Consider the following 22,308-nt stretch of genomic DNA (forward strand, 5'->3'; position numbering starts at 1 on the left):
TATGAGTTAAAAGATTTTACTGCTGAAAATTGTTTCTTTCCTGTAGGTTAAAGTAATAGTTATCAATGGCTCAAATGGAATAAAATTAGTAAACTTTCATTGACCTCAGTATTTATAAGGATTTATCTCAGCTGTGCTTTTCATTTAAAGATTATATAAGGCCGATTTTATATGTTAAAATTAGATATCCACAGAGCAGGTAGGTACTAGTTATATCAATTTCCTTTTTACCATGTCGTAAAGCCTGATTTTTGTGGGTTCTTTTAATTAAAAAACTGGAAATTTAATCTAGTTAGTAGTAGGAAGCTGTGCAATGATTATGTAAACTCTTGTCCTCATCCTTTTTTTTCCCTCCTGTTTCCTGGGCCACTGCAAAGAGCACTGATAGATACTTTCACATATAGGTGTTAAGAGACATCAATGTTCTGATTAGCTCTGGGAGAATGAATGACAAATTTCAGGTCTGTTCTTCTGGCTGCTATTGCAAGCACACAAGCTCTGTAAAGCTTTCAGAACCCTCTAGAGTAAAATAGTTCCTTGGAAAAGCAAAACAGGAAAAGATATTAAACCATATATTGATAAGGGAACAGTATCATAAACTGGATCGTCAGCCAGAATTTCGTTATAGACATTGACAGTGTAAAACTTTGCTAGTGTTCTTCATATTATATATGACAATTTTTACAAAACATTCCCTGACATAATAATGTATGTTGAAAGACATAGAAATGACACGATTTGAAAAGATACAGTTTCTTTTCACCTTAACTTTCTAGTTGTGTACTTCTTAGCTCCTGACAGCTCTGATGCAAGAACAGTGAGATCAAAGAAAATAAGACAGTATGATGACCTTTCAATTGTACCGGCTGGGTTTATGTACCAGGAAGGTGTAATCTGATAGTGGGATGGTGCCCTCTGCAGGGCTGTCTTGCTTAGTTCGTCCCACACTGTTCGCTGTGAGATGTCTTTATGAGCTATGTTCACTATTAGACGTGCATGGAAGAGAGCACAAGGAACCCTCTTTCTGCCTTTTTTTATGCAGGGGTAGTCATTGTGTCTTTGGGAGCTTCCAGGAGTTTCTCAATGTGTTTGTTGTTCAGAATTGCTCACTAGCTCCTGTGAATAAGCCACTATCCATAGCTATTTAGAGATTTATGATGAGGAATATGAGCTGTTTTGGTTGAAAATTGAAACCACACATTTGGTTTGACTGAATGGAATTTGTGTTCCAATGCAGATGATGATTTTCTTTTTACATCTCAGTTTAGTTCAGAGCTTTACAGCCAGATGTTATGCAGTTCCTCTCTAGCAGAAGACGCAAGCAATCTCATTTTGAAGTTATGCTGTGCAGAGAAGCAAACTAACCTAATAACATTCTACTTCTCCTCTGTATTACAGGTGCTGCTTTGCCGCCAGTGAAACTAGGGCATTCAGTCTGTGCCATGAAAGCAGATGAAGGTCCATGCAAAGCAATCCACATGCGCTATTACTTCAATATCCAAAGCCGTGAGTGTGAAATATTTGAATATGGTGGATGCCATGGCAATGAGAACAACTTTCTAACACTGGAAGAATGTCAGAAGAAGTGTGTGGTAACAGGCCAGTACCCATTCTCTTATCCTCCTATCAGTTCTTCATTTGCATCTGTTATTTCTCATCCACAAACCATATGAATTTTGGAAGTAGAGGCCCTCTTCAGTTCCTATTGATACAGTAACGTGATGCCTCTGATTATGTTCCCAAATATTATACTATGTTGTAGTCATCTGAGTTATTTTACATTGTGCAAGCAAACAGTCAGGATTTGGAAAGATAAGTGTGACCTTTTTTTAGTGGAACAGTGGAATAGAGAGACCAATACAAGAAAGCTTATTTTCTAGCTAGAGCCCTGTTTTGAATAACTTCTTAAAGTAAAATTGATTTTCGGCTAAGCTGGTGGGCATCACAGATGTTCTTTATTGCTTTCAGAGTATCGAACCCAATTTTTGATCCCAGGTTTCTCCTTCACGTGAGAAGCTGATAGAAGCTGTCCAAAATCTTGGACATCTGCTATGATTCAACATAATTAGAACTACAGTAGTAAATAATTCTCATGAAAAATGTCGGTTATAGCTGTTTGTCATAAAAGATCTGTTTTGTTGAAACCTCATCACTTAATCGTTAGAAAGAGGAAAATGAGATCCAAAATATGATACACAGCAGAATATGCAGAAAGTGCCTTGTGAATACTTTTTTTGCTATTAAAATTGATCATTGGAATTAACTAAGGCTTTCAGCCTTGTGAAAGTAACAAACTCCTGTTCCTCACAGGAGTGTATGAAACTTAGAAGATTCTTAAAATTGGAAGTTAATGCCAGTGGAGCTAGAAATTTGACAAGTTCATATTTTTAGAGGCTGAAGGAATTCAAGTCTTATTGAGAGTTTCCTCTGGATACCTAATATGGATCTTGCTTTCATGGGAATTAGATGGAATGTGTCTGGCTGTGTAAACAGGAAGTGATAGTGAGGGAGGTACTGAGGGAGGGCAATAGAAACAGAAGGAAAATTCCAGAATAAAGAGCTCCTCAAAGGTGTGTGATAACCCTCAGATAGTATACCAACTCTGTGGTTTTTTTCCCAAGTGAATTCATATATAGGATGTTCATTTATGTAGACTTTCAAGTAAGATAGAAGGATTCATTCTCAATAGAAGGTACTTTTCACTCACATATGCCTTGCCCAGCAGCAAAATATGTCATTAAGTGTTACTGAGCTCAAGACAGTGATGCTGGACAATCCTGCAGTAGAGAACAGTTTACAGGTTATTCTGAGGATGGGCAACAAGCAGATGAAAACTGTTAATCTCTCCTGCCTATTAGAGATGTACCCTGGTAGCACCATACTGCTATGCAGATCTTGGTAGATGTCACTTTGTTTGCCCTATTGTCATAATTTATTCTAGCCCCGGGCCTTTCCATAAAACTGGAAATCTGCTGATGTGCTATAGGCACTGAGTTGGTTTGCAGGACATAAATTTGTACCTTCTAGGATCAGCATAAGTCACTTTCAAGCACAGCAAGTTTATATATGTTACAAAAACTACATCCAGAAATTTGAGATTAGAAAATTTATTTCAGAAGCTCCTTTTTGGGTTTTCTGACCCAGAAATTTGAGATCAGAAAATTGATTTCAGAAGCTCCTTTTTGGGTTTTCTGACCAAAACAGGCTCTATATATAAGACAAGCTGATTTATAGCATCATGCTTTGTCTGTAATAAATGTAACTGTCTCTGTTAGCCATCTCCCATCCCTTCCAGAATTCACATCTGCGTAGCATTTAGATCAGGCCTTAAATCTGTTACGTTGTCTGTTTCACAACACATCTGTATTTCCTGATAAAAATTACCATGAATTGTGTCACTAAATTTATTCTAGACATCGAAGTAAGTATCTGTCTCCTATCCCGGTGTCAGAGTAATGGCTGGGGCTGATGTGTACATTACCCTAAGTAATATATCTTAATAATGTTTGTTAGTTATAATGCTTCTAATCCTCAGAATCTGCAGACATTAACTGATCATACCAATAAGCCAGGTACTGTAAATAAGCAATTTATTATCTTCCCTTTTACTGACAGAAGAAGAAAGGTGGTAAGGTAACAGAAAAATAAGTGAAGTCCATAGACTGTGTTACAATCAGAGCAGGGAGCACAGCTCAGGGTGTCTGGCATTTACTTGACTAGTAGGTAAAATCTCTTCTCTTCTCTCTGTATGAACTATATAGTCTTGATCCTATATTATATAGTCTTAATAGCTATTTATACTTCCACAAGGTTGGTCAAGTTTTTCAAATAGTTATAGGTGTTTTAAAATGAAAGGAAAAATTCCTAAAAAGATTTTGCAGGTTCTGTGATTCCTTATACTACTTTTCAGCTACCTGTATAGGTAGCTGATGTTTCCTCGCAGATGTGTTTATGTAATAGAACAATTCATTTGAATACAAACCAATGCACCAGCAACACGTGCATTGTCCAGCATAGGCTTTGCGAATTGCTCAAGTCTGTAATTCAGTTCTTCGAATCAGACTTTTCTCCCTCTGTATCCAGTCCAGCCACAGCAAGGGAAAGAATAAGTGAGTATATAAGTTTATTATACATTTCTAGTCTGACAATTTCCAATGGTGTTTACGATTTACAGAGTAAAGCAGGGTTGCTTTCTTACCTACACAATGTGAGCCAGAATAGCGTGGCTGAGTGGAACAAGGCCTCAATGGGACTGTATGTATAAATAATAGCAAAATTTAACCTGATGTGTTGTACATGAGCACAAAGTTTCACTGGTGAGAAAATGTCGGAAGAACAGCTAACAGAGGAAATCCCATCCTTCCTAACAGGTATCCCTGGTCTTGATCCCTTTGGTCTTTCCAGCGAGGAGACTACATGCATTTTATATACTCACTAAATACTAAGTCAAGGCATTATTTACCATTCACACCTATTTTCTGATCTGCTGGTGCCACCATGCATTTCTGTTATTGTACATGGCACTATAGACAATCCACTCAAAAGAAAAAAAATAAATAAACACAAATATGAACCTTAAATTTTAGAACGAAAGGAGATTTCAGTTATTTTTCTGATCAGTTACGTTTTACTTTCAAACAATTGCATGCTTATAAAGCTATCAGGATGGAAAAAACACTACGAAACTTCACTGACAACTTGTCAAAGTGAAAAAGATCAGATCACACCATTCTTTAAGTGAATGGCAGTTTTTCAGTGCATTTTACTCTAAGGATTAATTTGAAACTTATCTTTTGATGGCTTCTGGCAAGATCCGCTAATGAGCCTCAGAGAGCAGATGTGCTCCAGGGAAGAAGTGGCAAGAGTCAGTCACAGTCTCGCTCTATTTTCAGGAGTCATATATGGGTAAACATAGTGCTAATGATATTAAAATAAGGTATATCTTGAAATGACATCCCACTGAGGAAAAATTATATGGAAATCATAATTCCTGAGTTACTAAATAACATAATCTAGCATTTCAAGTCAAAAAAGAGGTGACATAGAGAAAAGCATCTTCCTGAATATAAACGTCTTGCCCTAAATGCAAGCACACATAAAGTCAGTGAAACTCTGTCCTACTTGGATCTGAATTGGGTCTTAAGCCAACTCTTACTGAACTGGCTGAGAGGGGAAAGAACCTTTACATCAGCGATTCAGTTTCTTTTCATGTTGAAGTCTCAGATACTACTGTATCTGAGTGCAGATTACTATTTTGGTGCTCATGTGACTGTATTTGTTTCTTTAGAAATCAGTTAAGATAAAAGCCGTTTACATCATTGTTCTTTCTCCAGACTATACTATTTGTGTCTTGGATTCCTCATACCTGAGTAAAAAAAATAGATACAAAAGTAAGATAGAATTCAAGTAATGTGTTTTTAAATCTTCATAAGAAACTACTGGATAGGAGCAGATGACAGTTCTTGGCAGAAAATCAAACAAGGCAGAAATTCATTACAGAAGAATGGAAGATCAGGGCTGTGCTTAACCAGTATACAAAATTAACATAAAAATGACATTTTGCTCCTTTTCTACCTCTGGTATTTTGTTCTTACATTTCTACAAATTGTCCTATCAAAAGTTCTAGCTGTTCATTCTCTTCAGAAAATGAATCCTACAATATTTAAGGAGAGCAAATAGCCTTGTGTTGGTTATAGCACAGCTTAGAATCAGTAACACATTTCAGATTTCTTGTATCAAGGCCTAAGTGATAATTCTGATATCTCTGTATCTGGGTCATTTTCTCCAACCAGAATATGCCAGGTTTAGTGCTTGTTAGTAGAGAAGGTAGGGACGTAGTGCTTGAGGCTTAAAAGGCAGGAGCTGGTCTTGCTTTCAACTTGGGCTGAAGGTTGCCACCCACCAAACTGGGTGTAAAAGACTTATGTTTAGCGTTTGCTATTCATCACCCCCATAAAGATTTATGGCTAAAGAAGCTGATGTCCTTCCTCTACTTAACCCAGCCTGGGTAGATTTTTGAGTATTAATCAATATTACTTATTCTGTATAGTTATCCAGAAGATGTATCTCTATCGGAATTGAATGATGATATTTTTGTGAGCATTCAAGACAAATTAATATAATTTTAAGGAGTTAAAAATTATTCAAATTGTAGCATTAATATTTTGCATAGCAATTGTCTGTTTATCTGACAAATGGCCTTTCTAGACTTAAAAGTCTTCCTTTGTCATATGGCTTTCATGGGTCATAAGTTTGTATCACGGATTTAACAGATTTTTTTTTTTCCTATGGACAACCAGCTTAAAAGTTTCTTTCCATATTTATTAAATTTTCAGCACAGAAATTAGTGAAATTTGCAGCTGAACTCCAGACTTAATACATACATATAAGTTTAAAAAATCAATGTTGGCAATGTCATTGTAAGAGAACAACCTTCCTTAAAAGGTATTTTCTTCAATTCTACAGTGTTTTGTTTAGAAAATTGTGATTAATCTCTTTCTAGTTATGGCTCCACAAAGTTTAACGAATACAATCTTTTAAGATAAAAAATGGAAAGTTATTTTTCTTGATTAGCTTTCAGCGTCAGAAAGACCTGGGATCTAGGACGTGAAGATAGCTCTTCTTTTTCTGTCACCAGGCTGGCTTTTGGTACTTTACATCTGGTATCTGGTTTTCAGTTTCAGCTGGACCCACAGCATTTTTACCATGCTTGGAGCAGGGTTGTTTGCAGGACTGCAGCTGCCAGTATCTCATCCAAAACCTGCAACTTCCTGGTAATTTGGAGTGTTTGTCCTAAATTCCAGTTTAAAGGCTAAGACAGAGGGCTAAACTGAAAAAGGCAGGGTTGATAGATACAGAATTTGGAAAGAAAAGTGTCCAAAAGTCATGATCAGGTGCCATGAGTGAAGTTCTATAAAATTATTTCTTCAATCTAATGTTGCTATTTTGACTAATACTGTTATTTTGACTCTGGCATGTATGTTGGATCAATATCTGGAACAGATCTTCTTGACTAAATCCTGTACTGGCACATAATTCCCATAACTCCATAGAATAAAACTGAAAGTTGTTTAAAATGAGAACTGGCTTAGTGTCTACAACTTGGTACTCAGCCCAAGTACAGTATTTGGTGTATGCATAATAGTGACCCAAGAATCTGCAAGCGTTGAATCTGCTGTGAGGAACTGGAGCAATAAAGGCTCATTATTTCTGTATTCTCTGAATGAATAACAGCAGATAAAATGGTTTGGTGGCACACATAGTGTGCTGTCGACCATCAGCCATAAAACAAAGTAAACTAATAAGTTAACCTGCTTTTGCCAACATAATTCAGTTAAATATAATTCAGTAGGTTCTATTTGTTAAATCTGGCTCTGTCTGTGCAGTCTTGCAGTATATGGTTATATTCATCTTACTTAATGTTTCCAGTATTTCTTACAGCAGGAAGATCATTGTTTAATAACTGTAGAAATCAGACTGAAAAGACAGTGTGAGTGATAGGAAAATGCTTAAAAATAAAGAAAAATCTGAGAGATACTCAGACAATTATCACTGTGAAACATGTGAAGGTCAAGATTGCTAAAAATAAGCTAAAGGGAAGTTATGCGGTATATGTACAAATTCAAAAGAAATAATGTGAATAGTCAAAGTGTCTGATTTTCCAATATTAAGCACAAATACAAGAATAAATGAGCCAACATGAGTGAATTGCCAGGCTTTTTAAATCAGAACAACTTTTTAAAATTTTTGAATGAGCCAACATGAGTGAATTGCCAGGCTCCTTAAATCAGAACAACTTTTTTAAATTTTTGAATGAATAAGCCATCAAAGGCAGAAATGAGTAATTCCCAGAACTGACTAAAGTCAGTACAAGAGAGTTCAGAGGGCCCAACTGCAGGCTGGCCACTCCAAGACTCTCTTAAGACAGTGTTCAGATTCAAGATGCCTAGTTCTGACTCAAGTCTCTTAGAAATCAGCTGCATTTTTTGTTTATTGTGCCCAATACTCACGACTTCAGGGAAGAAAAAATTGCTTTTAAGAGGAGTTTGCCTGTATGCTCCATTGTTTGCTGGATATGAGTAGAATCACAAATGTCATCACTAGCACAAAGGTCCTAATTTTCAAGGAAGAGAATATATATCTTAGGCTACTTAAGCTTCTAAAATGGGAAAATACCTACTGGTAAAAGGTTCTGGACATGACAGCAATTCTAATGTCTATTATTTACACAGCGGATCTACTCAGAAATACAGTTTGTTTACAAAGAAGAAATTAACTCTGCTGTGGATTTGGCTTTTTGACTGAAACCAGAAGCAAAAAGACACTTGACACGGTAGTAAGATTAAAATATTCTAGGCCTATATAAACTCACAATAAATTGTTCCTGTTCTATGTCGGAAGAGTAGAGATCATATGCCAAAGTATGATTGCTGATTTTGGCCTGAAGGGGACAGCTGAATGAAATTTTGAAATGGCCTGATGTGAGTGTCCATGGTTTAGGTCACGGGTTTAAATGCTGAAGGCACAGCCTCCTACTAATAGGAAGCACTGGAAAGATGTTCAAACAAATGATGTGTCACTCTAAAGTGCATGTCATTTCTTTAATATTTTTTAAGGATGCCAGCCGCATTGTCTCAGAGATGGAATGAAATGTATCATGACAGAATTTCTACCCGAAAGATTTACTTTGAAAATATAACACAGGCCATATTTCCAGAAGAAAAAAAAACAAAACAAAACTGTGGTAGGATTATGGCACACAAAGGGCAGTACAGCTAATGATAAAGGCTTATTAGCCATCAGCAGCACCTCTTAAAATAGGAGCCACGGAAGGTGTATCACTATATAAAGGATGGTTAGAAACACTTGCTCTGGAATATGAGTGGAGAATAAACTGCTAATATTCCTTTCAATTTTGGACTGTGAAGAGATTGTTATAAATAGTCAGGGGGAACAACCTTATTAAAATTACAAATTACAGAAAAGGTGAGGATACAGATGGCTCAAGTATCTTCTGTTACTGCTTCCATAACAAGTAAGGACACAGCAGCAACTCTACTTTCCAGCAGGAATTGTTTTCAGTCTGAGGTCTTGCCTAGTAGGTACCTCCAAGCTGAGATAGGGCACAGCACTCCCGTATCCCCCACCCTCACCAGCTGGGCAGAGCAACTGCATCTCACACACAAAGTCAGAGAGAGGCTGTGGTGATGTCCTTTAGGTGTATGACTTAGAGGCCTTCTGGGAAACATGGCATGAGAGACTAATGCATCTGATTTAAATTCAGATTAAAATCTGTACTTCCCTTTGAATTCCCTTTCATTTCATGTTTCAAAGAAGTCTAGACCATGAGCTACACTGAGGCTTTATGAGCAGGTCTCTGGAAGACATGTATCCACTAAAGCAGGAAGAGCCATCAGCAGTAGAAAGTAGTCGTAATATGCTTCTGCTATGGAACTGCCTCTCTTGGCATGTATTATAGGGAATTGGTATCTTCTTAAGGGGGGCTGTGGTAGCTATGTAAGATGGCCAGGGTCAGGCAAATTTATTGCTTCATTATAGTATGTTTGGTTGCCTGACAAAGCAAAATGCAAAATAAAATTGCATTTGCTTTCCAGCAGGCAACTTCAAGCAAAGCATTAGCTGTACCACTCTATCCCTTCTCTCAGATGCAAAAGGTCAGTAGGCAAAGGAGAGTTTTAGAGAAACTAGCATTTTATAATGCCATGAAGAAAAGCACAAGTATAAAACAAGAATTATGAAGCAATGCAATTAAGATGACTTAGGTGAAGTCCAGAAGGTACTATTTCATGTGCCTTGCAAAATCTCTCTGTAATAGAAAATATATAAGCTATCCTTGGCCACTTTTCTCCCTCTCAGCTGCCGAAAAATTTTCAGCCTTTATTACACATTGGCTGAGCTGGTCTCTCCTTGGACTCCTTTGTAGTTTTATGATTAGGCAGTCTCGTAGAAGGGGAAGAAGGTTTGTTTTCAATCGCTGAAAAGGAATGTGGAGTTGAAGTCAGATATCCAGCTTCTTGAGCAAGTACAATAAAACCCAGGCTCCTCCATTAAAAATGACAATAGCAACTTCATCACTGCTGATCAGGCACTAAAAGAACAGTGCAAACAAATTTGTCATCTATATTGCCCTAAAGATAGTTGGAGATACTTGGCCGAATGGGCTTTAATATCATAAACAGCATAATGAACACTTTATTCAGACACTACATAGCATAGCAAAGGAAATTAGATAGCATGAGAGAGGTCTTTATTGCTAACTAGATCAGCTCCAAAGCTATTAGCGCTATCACTAGCTACAGCAGTTGGGTTAAATAAGTCTGTGAATTACTCCTCTTTTGAGGAGTAAGATTACATAGTACAGGATTCTGCTTCCAGTAACATGAAGAGGAATTTCTCTGCTCAATTCAATATTGGCATAATTTGATTCCAGTGCTTTCCGTATCCTCAAGTTTCCAATATAGCAGGTCTTCTCATCCAAAGGAAATGATACTTCAGTGCTCCAGAACAAGCTTTTGTGCTACTTCTCTAATAAAGAGAAGAAAGAAGGGGAAGAGGTGCTGTATTCTTCCTCCTCACTGCTCATAGTCACTGCTAGGCACCCTGGTATCACAGGTGAGACTTGACATGTCTGCTTTTGTTAAATACTTTCCTTTTTATTTATATTGCAGAATTGCCTCAGAAGATGATGTTAGCAAAAATTAAGAAAGGTAATTATATTTACATAGTAATCTAAGACTATGATACAATGATAAGGGATATAGCTTCTTTTGATAAATTCTTTATGTATTGTTCCAAGCTATCTCCTAATAAAAACAAGAATGTCAGACTAAAATGAGTTCTCATTCCCAATCTTCTTCTGTATTCCTCAAAGACTTTGAGGACAGTTGTGGTCACTGAAGATAGTAGCTGCAATCTCTTCTCCCCAAAATAAACACAGCATGACTTTTTTTTTTTCTCTTTCTTCAGTAAAGAGAAAAGAAGGCCTCTGCAGAGATTCAAGCATTATATAATTAGGCATGATGTGGAATTCTTATTGTGTGTTCTGAGAATAAACTAAATGCTTCCTCCCCTGTTAGCAAAAATAGTAAAAAAATCACTCTGAAACACAACTTTTCAAGCATTGCCTGCGTAGCAGCTAACAGAGGTTAGGGCAGATCCCCCAATTACTCATTAAGCAAGGGGGCATATTTCCCCCTCCTGAAGGGGCAGACTGTTTACAGAAATTTAAATGCCTGATACCCGGACTTCCTAAATAGCCAGTGCTTGAGCACTGAGAATCACTTGTCTGAAACAGTGTTGGTCTATTGAGGTAACCTGTGTTCCTAACAAGGATATTTAAGTTTGACGCTTATAATAGAGCTTGTGAAGGCTTATTCCACCCAACCCTCTCTTTCCACATTAGAGACTTATCTGGATTGGGCCCCATGCTGGTAGCCAGAGTTCCCCAAATACAGACTTGAGTAAATTTCTTCGCAAGTCAGCTCCTCTTTCTCTGCTTACCCTCCTTCCCTTATCCCTCCTTCCACTTGCTTCGTCTTGAATTGGTGTGCATTTAACTCCTCACAGAAATACCAATATTTGCACATTTTGAAATAGACTAATTAAATCATTTATCTTTGCAGAATGGCATTCTGGAATATTTTCATACTGAGATGGTGGTTTTGTTTTCCTGTTGTCTACTGTCTTTTCCATTCTTAATGCGTAAAAAAAATCGTGATTCGATGCTATGGAAGTTACTAAAGTTGATTTTCAACAGAATCTGCAGACGTTTGGCACTACTTCCTTTAAGGTCTGACCCTAGTTCCCTGCTTTTAATGACAAAACAGAACATATCCTGTCAAATTCAGCTCGTGGCTATCGTCAACATCATTACATGTTTACTATTGTTTCCAGTAATGTAGTCTTGAATATTGAGTCTGGAGAAAGACATGGCATTTAGGAGTATAATAATAGTTTGTATAGTTAGGATTATATTGCCTTCATGACCTTTCTCTTCAAAAGTGGCTATAAAAGTTAGCTGTGAGCTCAATTTATTTGGACTTAATTTCCTTTTTCTGCAAGATCCATTTTAATATAAGGATTTTCTAAATGAAGAGCAGCTGGTTTTAAGAATCAGTCACAATCCTGTAGTCTACTTTACATACCCTTATTATTATCTGCCTTCCCTTCTCAGTTAATAGCTATCTAATAATCTTTTATTTCACAATATTATGCAATGTTTGATGGAAGAATTGTTTCTGTAGCTCCCATTGTCTGTGAGCTCCTAATAGATGTTATGTGGAATAGATACTACTCTGGTAGATTCTTGCCTGCTACCTGTCTATATAACTGTCTCATTTCCGTTCTCAGCTGAAAGCATATCATATGCCTTGCCCATACTTTTCATATTTGTTGGCCTATGTGAACATCAATAGGTGCTGCATTTGAATAGTAAGAAATGTGAAATATCTGAACTGTACATATACTTACTGGCAGAGAATGCAATTTGTAGTGAAAAATCAAAATTAAGCTATCCAGGAGTGCTTAAAATAGTTGATTTTGTTACTTTATGCGAGAACATTTTAATGGTTTATTTTTATATGTGATCTCTGAAAATGACATTTTGCTGTTCATGAAGCTTTATAACAATTGAAGTACAAGATATTGACAGTTATTTCTTGGAAAAACACTAATTATGAGCTATTATGATGTTTTATATAAATGTATGATGTGCATCAATTCAATTTAATAATATTCTTGTTCTAGCAATGATTTTTAATAGATACTTGGCTAAAATAGATGTAATAGGATTAATTTCTTTACAACTCCATAATCTACCCCAAAAATGTTAGGGACTTCAAAGTAATTGTTCTATAGTAATTTTTATTAAAATGGCAGCCCTCTGCACACTGTTTTAGTCTCAATATTCTATTAAGTTTCACGAGTAAGGAAGGCCTTTATATGTCACATCTGATATGATTGTCTTATTTGATGGCTAAATACACTTTTCTCTGCAAGACAGCACAGTCAAGAATCATATTTCAAAGTATCTACTAGCAAGAATTTGATAATACTTCCACATATATTTAATTATTGTTTCCATGATTTACTTTTAAGAATATAATTTTGAGAAAAAATTTAATATGGTGAGAAATTGACATTTGGGGATTATTGTATCGCTATGTGTTTTCTTCTCTGCCAGAAGCCATGATATCATGCCTTGATATTCAGTCAAATTATATAGTATTCATTTGTTAACTTTTTCTTGGTTAATATTGTAGTTACTGATTGCAAACTAGGAACTGGGACTGAAAAATGATAGTTAGAATAGCTGCTCTGTCCCTCAGTTTCCTGTATCCTTTTATAGCAGTAGACTGTCCCAGACAAAAGGCATTGTTAGATTTTTTTTTCTGTTCTTTTTTAAAAACTATTTCCTTTTTCCTCCTATTTTAACATTGCTTTCTGTATATTTCACACTAACACTGACTAAAATGACTACATAAATGACAAGAATGTGTACTTAGACTCAAATGATCCAGCTGGGATTCAAGTCTTGTTTTAATTCAGAGTAAAAACTGATTTTCTTCTTAGAGCTTTAATGTAGGAGGACACTTAAAGGAATCATTAATCCTCATTTTCCAAGGTATAATTTACTGGCTACTTGAAAAGAGGAAAAAAAGCAATAAAAATGTCCCTATGATGCTCCAGCATAGTATTGCAGTGTTATATATGGAACAAGAGCAGTACAATGAAGCAGCAGTTATTTTACAGTTGGTCTTTAGTCTAAAGTTACAGGTTTATTTTATAAACTTCCTCCAGTTCTATTGTTGTCTTGGAATGCGTGTTGATTTTTTTTTTCTTCCTCTACCCCTGTTCATCATTTACCATTGTTCGTAGAAAAGCCCAACTTCTGCTTTCATGAGAAAGACCCTGGAATCTGCCGAGGCTATTTTTCCAGGTATTTCTATAACAAAGAGACAAAGATATGTGAAGTATTCAAGTATGGTGGGTGCCTAGGAAACCAGAACAACTTCAAGAATTTGGAAGAATGCCAGACTACCTGCCAAGGCAACTGTAAGTTGTTGTCTTCATTATTCTTAGGTTTATTCTTGTATAAACAATGTTGTGTTTTGAAGGTATCTTGCATGGAAAAAAAGGCAACTTAGGGTACCCTGAGGTGGCAGTAATTTATATCTGAAATTAACATTAATTATATATATTTTTAAATAAAAATACAAAAATGAAAAATATAAACTAAAAAAACAGGTAGGTACTATTCATTTTAATGAATATTACAGGACTCCTACTTTTTTACTTTTCTCATGACAGTTAGTTGCCTGCATATATGTTAATTCTACAACCCCCTGCAAAATATATATTAAACCTGTCTAAGAAAGAACACTATATTAGTTTTCAGAAATCTGCATACTATTTATTATATCTAAGTTGAAACAAATAGTGTGTCATCTATACTTTGAAACAAAATGTTAGAAGCAATGCAGACAGATGAAGTAATTAAAGTAACATCAATTTCAACCGAAGAGGGGATTTGGTCCACAATGAGTACTGTTTCCTGGCCGTACCTTGGCATTAGAGCATCACATTTCTCCATTAAACTTGCCATTAGGGGAAAAATTTTATAAACACACTTTCTAGGACAGAAATTTGGGGAAATGTGGTTTGAAACATATTGTAAAAATATTGGTACCTAAATTGAGGAAGGCAGAGAGTTTACAGTAATAGAGATTATAATGATAGGGAATGAAGAAATGGACCTATTCTGGTTACAGCCACATAAGTCTTTTTTTGTAATCTAAAATCTGCCAGCTGCTTGGCTTTGTAATATCATAAAATGCTAATGTATATTTTTTAACCCGTACATCTGAATATACTCTTTTCAAACCAAGTCTTGTAATGAAAAGAGGTGCCAATGCAGGAATTTCTGGTTTTACTGTTTCCTTATTGTACATTGCTAGCTTCCCACCAAAGAATCATGGGAAGCCTGTCCTTCACTTCTGAAAGATTTGGCTGTGCAGCTTAAGCTACAAAACAGCCATTCAGACTGACCATAGATCATTCATCCACTTCCTCATCCTACTAGTTCCTATGAATTGTTCTATATCAGAATCTCGTAACCTTCATAACTCCTCTCCCCTTCACAAAGTACTTCATTTTATTCATAGGACGAATACATTTTCCCACCCAGAGCCTCTAGACCCTTTTGTCTTGCTTGCCTCTAGTGGGCCTTTTTCCAGGACTGTTTCATAATCTGTCATTTTGGCAAGGGGAACTTGAGCTTATTCACATTTAGAAAAGGAAAGGCTTACTATGGTTCTTTATAAGATTTTTTCTAAAGATATACATATAGAGCCGTGTGCTTTTCCCCTACCTTTGCTGAAGCATTTCTTCCTGGGCTCTGATTCCACTTTTACCTTCTGGACTAAAAGTTGCAGAATGCTTTTTTTCCCCTGACTTTAATCTGAAATAACACCTTCATGTAAATTTGTATGAATACCCAAGAAGAAAGAGAGGATTAGGGGCCATTGCCACAGTTTAAATAGATCAAATTTTTTACCTTAGTGATATTGAATCACTGATACCAATTGGTTTTTGTGGTTTTTTCCTCATTGTTTTCATTTCATTTTTCTTTTAGCAAATTTATTGCCAATTGTTCCAGCCGAAGAGCATCCTAACACTGGGAACAGTAGTTCCCCAGAGGAAGAACCCAACCAGTTTCCTGGGATTTTTGGTAAGAATTTGCTTTTGCTGTTTATAGTTACCCTTTTTTAAGGCAGACACTCCTTGGCTCGTCCACTCATTTTCCCATTTATTTGAAGGTATGTATGTTAGTTGAAATACATAAGCACAGTGAATTCAGTAACATCAAAACTAGCTTCATAGCCATTTTGTTGTCAGTAATACATATTTTGAAAAAGGCTTATAATTGCAAAGGTTAGAATGTCTGCTAGTAATATAAAAATAACCTTACCAAACCATGTTTGATTTAAATCTTACATCATTAAAATTAAAGAAGAAAAAGGAATCCATCCCAAAGTTGCCTCAGCACATCAGCTTCCTGTGCCTTTGGGACTTAAAGAAATGCTGCCCTTTAGTGGTATTAATACTGGTATGGAGCAAGGCAAATGGGTACCAATCATAGCTTATTTTCAGAGCTTTGCTATGTCTAGATAACCTGTCACTTACTGTTTCACCTTTTTTTCCTTTTAGTCAATTTGTTGCCAACTGCTCCAAATGAGAAGTCCAACACTCTGAACAGTAGTTCCCCAAAGAAGGAGCGCAACCAGTTTCCCATTTTTTTTGGTAAGAATTCACTTTTGCAGTTCTTAGCTCTCAGTCTTTTATATGTGCTCTGGATTGCTTTTCCATTTCCACCCATTTTCCAACATATCTGAGACTAAAGAATGGGCTTCTATCTATGTCAAAAGTTTTGATAAGCAGAGAAAGTCAAAGCAAAGAAATATATTGCTACTTACAGATCTTCCATAAATATCAGAAAGTGGAAGACTGACCACATCTTGTACTCTTCTGAAAGCGCGTGCTTCCTGAAGGTCTGATAAATACAAAAATTTAAAGACCAAAAGCAGTGATGCAGAGTTCTTTTAGTCAAAATTAATATTTTTGTGGGGATCTAATTGGCAGCTGATTTAAAGCTCCTTTTACCTGTTAAAAAAGGACCATATTTGGACTTTGGAATATGGCACAATATATTTATCATAATAAATTTTTATTTTCACTAAGGCCATAATAACCTCAGTTCTTGGTTTGAGTATAATCAAAGTGAGTGTGAATTAATTTTGTGTCCGCTTCAAGGTATTTTTGCACTATGTATTATAACGCAGATGAGACTCTGGACCTTTACTGTAGAGGGCTAGGTTTTAACAGTTTCTACAGCTGGAGGCTGTCCACTATAGATTGCTGATACTTGCTCACACTGTACAGGGTGATTGAATTTGAGGCATGTCATTTTTATGATCCACAGTTATGCAAGAGGAAACAAGAAACAGTTGGAAAAAGCCTGAGCGTTCTTACCAAGTATTTCTGTTGTTTTTTTTGCATTTACGCTTACTTGTATTTTTGGGGATTGAGTGATGGCTTACAAATTCATTAAGGTTTTTGTGTTTAATATGATCTCTAAGATAATGGGCATGTAGGATAACATTCCTGTGCTCTTTGCTTAGAATGATATGTCTAATAAAGCTTGAATGTGTGTTGTATTCTTTTTTTTTTGCCTGCACTGTGATCCACATGCACTGTTGGGTTGAGGTAAGTTTCTGTGATAGTTGGATTGTTTGTTTACTACATACAAAGCATCATTGCACTCTGTTATTAAAATGACTGAATATAAAACAGTGAAGCTTTTGGCAACTTATTTCACTGAAAAATATTTGAATGATTTAAGGCCTGGTAATAAGTTTAGGGACATAAGAGCATACACGTTCCCTGAAGGTTTTTACTCATCATATGAATCCCCAAAACAACTAATCTATACAAGCAAAGGGGCATGATTCACTATGTTTTCTCAGAGGAAACTGAAGGGTTCTTGGTTGTGTCAGCAGTAGTGAATTTTCTGGTAAAGCAGACTTTGGGAGGGAAAGATGAGGGGAAGAGAGAAGACTCAAAAGTCAGTGGAAGAAAGGGTCGGGGAACAAGGGGGGGTGGAGTCAGTGTAGCTGGATAGGTCAGGTAAGAAACGTGACCTTGGAAGGACCAGTGTGTTTCAGTGGAAAGTCTGAAGACCCCACAGGTTCTTCCCTACTATACAGCCTTTGTCTGTCTTGCACTAGCCTGCCCCATGCAGCCACCTGCTGCCATTCTGTTTATCAGCCTGTACCTTTCAGGCTGCTGGAATGGGCTAAAATCTTGTGCTTTGTGCAATCCCACTACAGGGGGAGGAAACGGTAGGGCCAAAACTGACAGCTGATTTCTCCAGAGATGTGGAGAACATAGCTTCCATTCCTGCTATTACTAGAGGTAGAGGTGTAAACTGAAGTTGCAAGGTAGAGCCATCTCACACAAACACGTGCTGTGACTCCCCATGGCCCTCAATGAGGGACAAGAATTTGGCTGTGCACATATGAGGTCAGGATGGACTGTTTGGGATGGAGTGGCTTATGCCCATCTTCTCAAGCACAGGCAAAGTAGCTGGTCTGCCACTGTAATATCTATTTTGCATGTGTATTGGCATGGCTATGTATCTTCTTTTTTTTAAATACATGACCACCATTAAAAAAAAATGTTGCAAGGAGTTGCCTCTTGTGGAATACCTTACCTCACAATTGAAATGCTATTTCATCTTGATTTCAAGAAAAAATACATATTATTGGTGGTATGTATAACTCTGTAATGATATCAAATTAATAGATTTCCAATAAAGTTCTTGAGCTTCAGAAAATTAAACTCTTGTGTGGCCAAACAAAACTTTTTTTTTTTTTTGGCATATAAACATGAAACTTCTAACTCTATCTCTCGGCAATGAATTTTCTGCAGAGTGTGAAGATTGTTCTGGTCTTACTCTGCTGGAAGATCTAAAATAACTTTTATTCTGGGAAAGTTAAGAGAAAGTGAAGCCAAGAATCAAACCTTTCATTTTTAGATTATATGAAGCGATCTACGTTAGGAAATTACGAGTGCTATACTCCACATTTTATTTGTGAGATCTAAGTGGGATGCAGGATCAAAAGTCAATTTTCAACTCAGCAAATACGGAATGGCACACAGAGGCAGTTCCTGTTACTACTTCTCAAAGTCAGGGCCATATCTTTTGCTGATGTAAATTGACGGTCCTATTCGCTATAATGGATCTGCACCCATTTATACCTATAGGGTACTATCAAGTGCAGATGACTCATCATTTTTGTAATAGCTTGCCTACTTAAAATACTCTTATTTTAAATACTTAAAATACTCTTATTTTATCTTTGCTGCAACCAGAAATGAGATACTGAAGTCTGCATATATAAAAAATCTGGCAATAAATCTGTAGCTTCATGAATGTCACTCACCTGTGTCTAGCGAAAGAGACTGCAGTAAGCATTGTTTTTCATCCGGCTCACCACAATCATTTCAAGCTTCTTTTGTACTGTCATCAATTAAGAGTTCATTGTCACACAATCCCAGCTAAGCCTGAGGGATAATGATTATTGTTGCAATGCAGAGTTGGGATTATTTTTGATAAATATGAGTCTATATCTGAATATGCATGTTTCAGAGATTCTGAAGTATGATCACGTCATCTGTTCACACCACAGAGGGGGGTGTCTGGGATTCAAGAAAATGCTGTATTATAAGAATTAAATCTTAAACCATATACATTTAAAGATTGTTTAGGTAGCAGTGAAGGGTAAGATACAATAATCTCTTTATAGGTAAGAACAATAGCCTTTTTTATGTACTGCTTATTTCATATAATTAGTTTGCCTATTTTTTCAGAAATAAAATATCAAATATTGCAGTTTTGGGTCTTATTCTCTCACCAAAACAAAATCAGTCCCAACATCTTCATCATCAAGAAAAAGAAGTAACAGAAAGATAAGATAACAGAAAGATCTACACTGTATTTTGCTGTTGTAAAGCCTGAAACCCAGTTGAGAAGCTCTTGCAGATCTAGTGGTGGGAGTTCCAGTTCCCAAGCTCCACTTTAGATGGGTTCCAAGGTCTAATTTCCTTCAAAAGTTTTTGATGGAATTGGAATGTTTCTGAGGAACAGAATTTTGTATTTCATTGTATCAGCATTTTCCAGAAGAAACCTTTACACCTGGAAATATTTGACTAACTCAGTTTGGAAGCTTTCATTTGTCTTTTACCTGTATGAACTGTAAATTCTTTTTTCCCATACCTGTTCATGACCTGACTTATGTCACATATTTTTGGCAAATAATATACATAGCAAATCCAAGTTTATGAGCTTGCTATTGGATACTTAAAACCTGTTTAAATCAGATATTTTGGATAAACAGAATAAGCACGAACACAAGGGTGAAGCCAGAGTCTTAAGGCCTGTTGCTGTCAATGTAAATAACTGGTTGATCTCTGCAGAAATTGCATCAAAGGCCATAGGATGGGCCATGTAGTTGCATGTATAAAAAAGTTAGAAAGCATTTAATGACATTTATTAATTTTTAGGTTCATATGATCCACTTGATGTTAACGTGTAATGAGTTATGTAATGTAATGAGTAATGTTACTTGCACTGTGAAGGGAAATTGCTAACATGTAATCTAAATTGAGAAAAAAGTGGAGTTAAAAACAGCATTTCTGTCTCAAGTAGTCTCTCAATAAAGTTGATATCTGTAATTCATAGACCTGTAATGACTAGATTAGGGGAAAATACATCTGATAGTGGGACATTTATTGCTAATTTTTTACTGTTTCAGTGTGTACCCCTTCCTCTCTGTGTAGTTTTGTGGGTTGTGGGATTTGCGTCTTTCTTTTTCTTTTTTCCTTCATAGAAAAAGCAGGAGATAAAACATTTCAACAACTCAGAAAAATAAGGTTGTAAAGCCAAAACCTTTCAGAGAGAAACTCAAGAACAGGCATAATATCTAAACTTATGTATATGACGTTACAGTAAGTACAGCATTAGAAGCTGGGGCTGAACAGAGAAAACTTACCTGGATCTAATGCTCCCTGTGACTGTGTTAACATATTGGCTCCCAGGCCTATAGATTGTCCTGCCAATAGAGATGTTGGGCTGGGCATGATACAGTACATATTTTATGTTTACAGTAACTTAAAGTTAACAGGTCTTTTAGTGATCAGTATATTAAAATCAATTCATAATTTTTATGATCCTTAGCAGACAGGAAATTATGATAAGTCATTTCACTTTTATTTTAATACACTGTTTTGTTGAAAAAAAATATGGCTGTTATAGTTTTATGGCAAAATTAAGAGGTTTTCTTCATGGGTTGGTTCCTTCTGTGAGTGTAAAGAATATGCAGATATTTTGAAGATGAATGGGAATAGTGTTTGGTATCTGGGGCATTTATCTAGCAATGATCTAGACAAAGAACAACATAATTTTGAGAAAGAGTACAAGAGTGATTCTGAATAGCATTTGGATGCAGCTCTGCCGGTTGCATTATACGTACATAGGTAGTCCTTATTCACCAGTAACCACATCAATGGCTCCATGGCTCCCCTAAAGCTTACAGTCGTTGTGAGAACTCCTTCGTGAGGGGACTCTGGAGTCTCTCCGGAAAATTCTACATACCAGATAAGTAACTTACATTACAAAGTATATATTTAAATTCTGTTATATAATTAACAAACCTATGCTGTTTGGCCCTTTCATCACTGGCAAGCCTTTCTGCTTTGTTCTTTTTAGGTTCAGAAATTATCAGGTTAAAATAGGTAAGCTTTTTTTTTTAATGTTGCTGAACATATGCTTTGCAAGCTAACATCCTCTCCAGCTAGAGGGAGATGAAATTAGTTCTAGGCACAAGAGTTCTCAGTTAGAGCAGTACCAAAAGCATTGCGTTAATTAAAGTACCATCTTCATTATAAATAAAATAGTAGATTTAATATAAATTGTATCACGTTGTGGGCTCTTACTCTGGATCCACAGTGAACCTTACTCTTACAATAATGTCACAGTTATAAAAGAAATTAAGTAGTGCTCATTTTATAACCTGAAACTAACTTAATCTATTTTGAAAAACCTACTCATGACTCAGTTTTTGCATTTCAGGATTCTTTTTGAATAGTATGATGTTGCTAACACAGCTTCAAATATATTAATTTCATTTTGCTGTCAGCTTTTCATAAATCACCATTCTATTTCTTTCCCAGCAATTTTTCATACTTTTTCACCATGCCAGTTGAGCTGTTTACTTGGCAGATGAACCTTTTTCAGCAGGTGTAATATGTGTAAGACAAGTAAGATGTAGCATATTCTTTTTGGATATTTTCTTGTTGGCCTCTTGAATTGCCCAAGTTAATTCATAACTTCTTGCTTTCAGCAACTCATCTGCTTCCCACTTGTGTGACAACAGGGTGTCTTCAGCTCTGTTGAAACCCAAATTATTCCCTAAATTTTTTACTTGGTTTTTCACCTGAACCACTTCTACCTGGCTTTGTAATCATAGAATCATTAATCACTAAGGTTGGAAAAGACCTCTAAGATCGTGTCCAATCTAAAGCTCCCCTGGTGCAACTTGAGGCCATTTCCTCTCGTCTATTGCTAGTTACTTGGGAGAAGAGACCAACCCCCACCTCGCTACAACCCCTTTTCAGGTAGTTGTAGAGAGCGATCAGGTCTCCCCTCAGCCTCCTCTTCTCCAGGCTACA

The 22,308-nt window shown here is 36.3% G+C and overlaps 1 protein-coding gene across 3 annotated transcripts in view; it reads left to right on the forward strand.

The window, feature by feature from the left end:
- Positions 1–22,308, forward strand: part of TFPI (tissue factor pathway inhibitor) — a 47,073-nt gene that overhangs the window by 19,694 nt on the left and 5,071 nt on the right. For 2 of the 3 annotated variants that reach the window (XM_009290965.2, XM_019475038.1), the window contains exons 3-7: positions 1,399–1,599; positions 10,689–10,727; positions 13,897–14,073; positions 15,653–15,748; positions 16,228–16,320. In XM_009290965.2, the coding sequence (XP_009289240.1) occupies positions 1,399–1,599; positions 10,689–10,727; positions 13,897–14,073; positions 15,653–15,748; positions 16,228–16,320 (606 nt within the window). Of the gene's footprint in view, positions 1–1,398; positions 1,600–10,688; positions 10,728–13,896; positions 14,074–15,652; positions 15,749–16,227; positions 16,321–16,999; positions 17,336–22,308 lie in introns of those variants that run through there. The other variant, XM_009290966.2, reaches the window with a different exon arrangement.

Source organism: Aptenodytes forsteri, unplaced genomic scaffold (genome assembly GCF_000699145.1).
Source record: "Aptenodytes forsteri isolate BGI_AS27 unplaced genomic scaffold, ASM69914v1 Scaffold318, whole genome shotgun sequence".
NCBI classification, from domain to species: Eukaryota; Metazoa; Chordata; class Aves; order Sphenisciformes; family Spheniscidae; genus Aptenodytes; species Aptenodytes forsteri.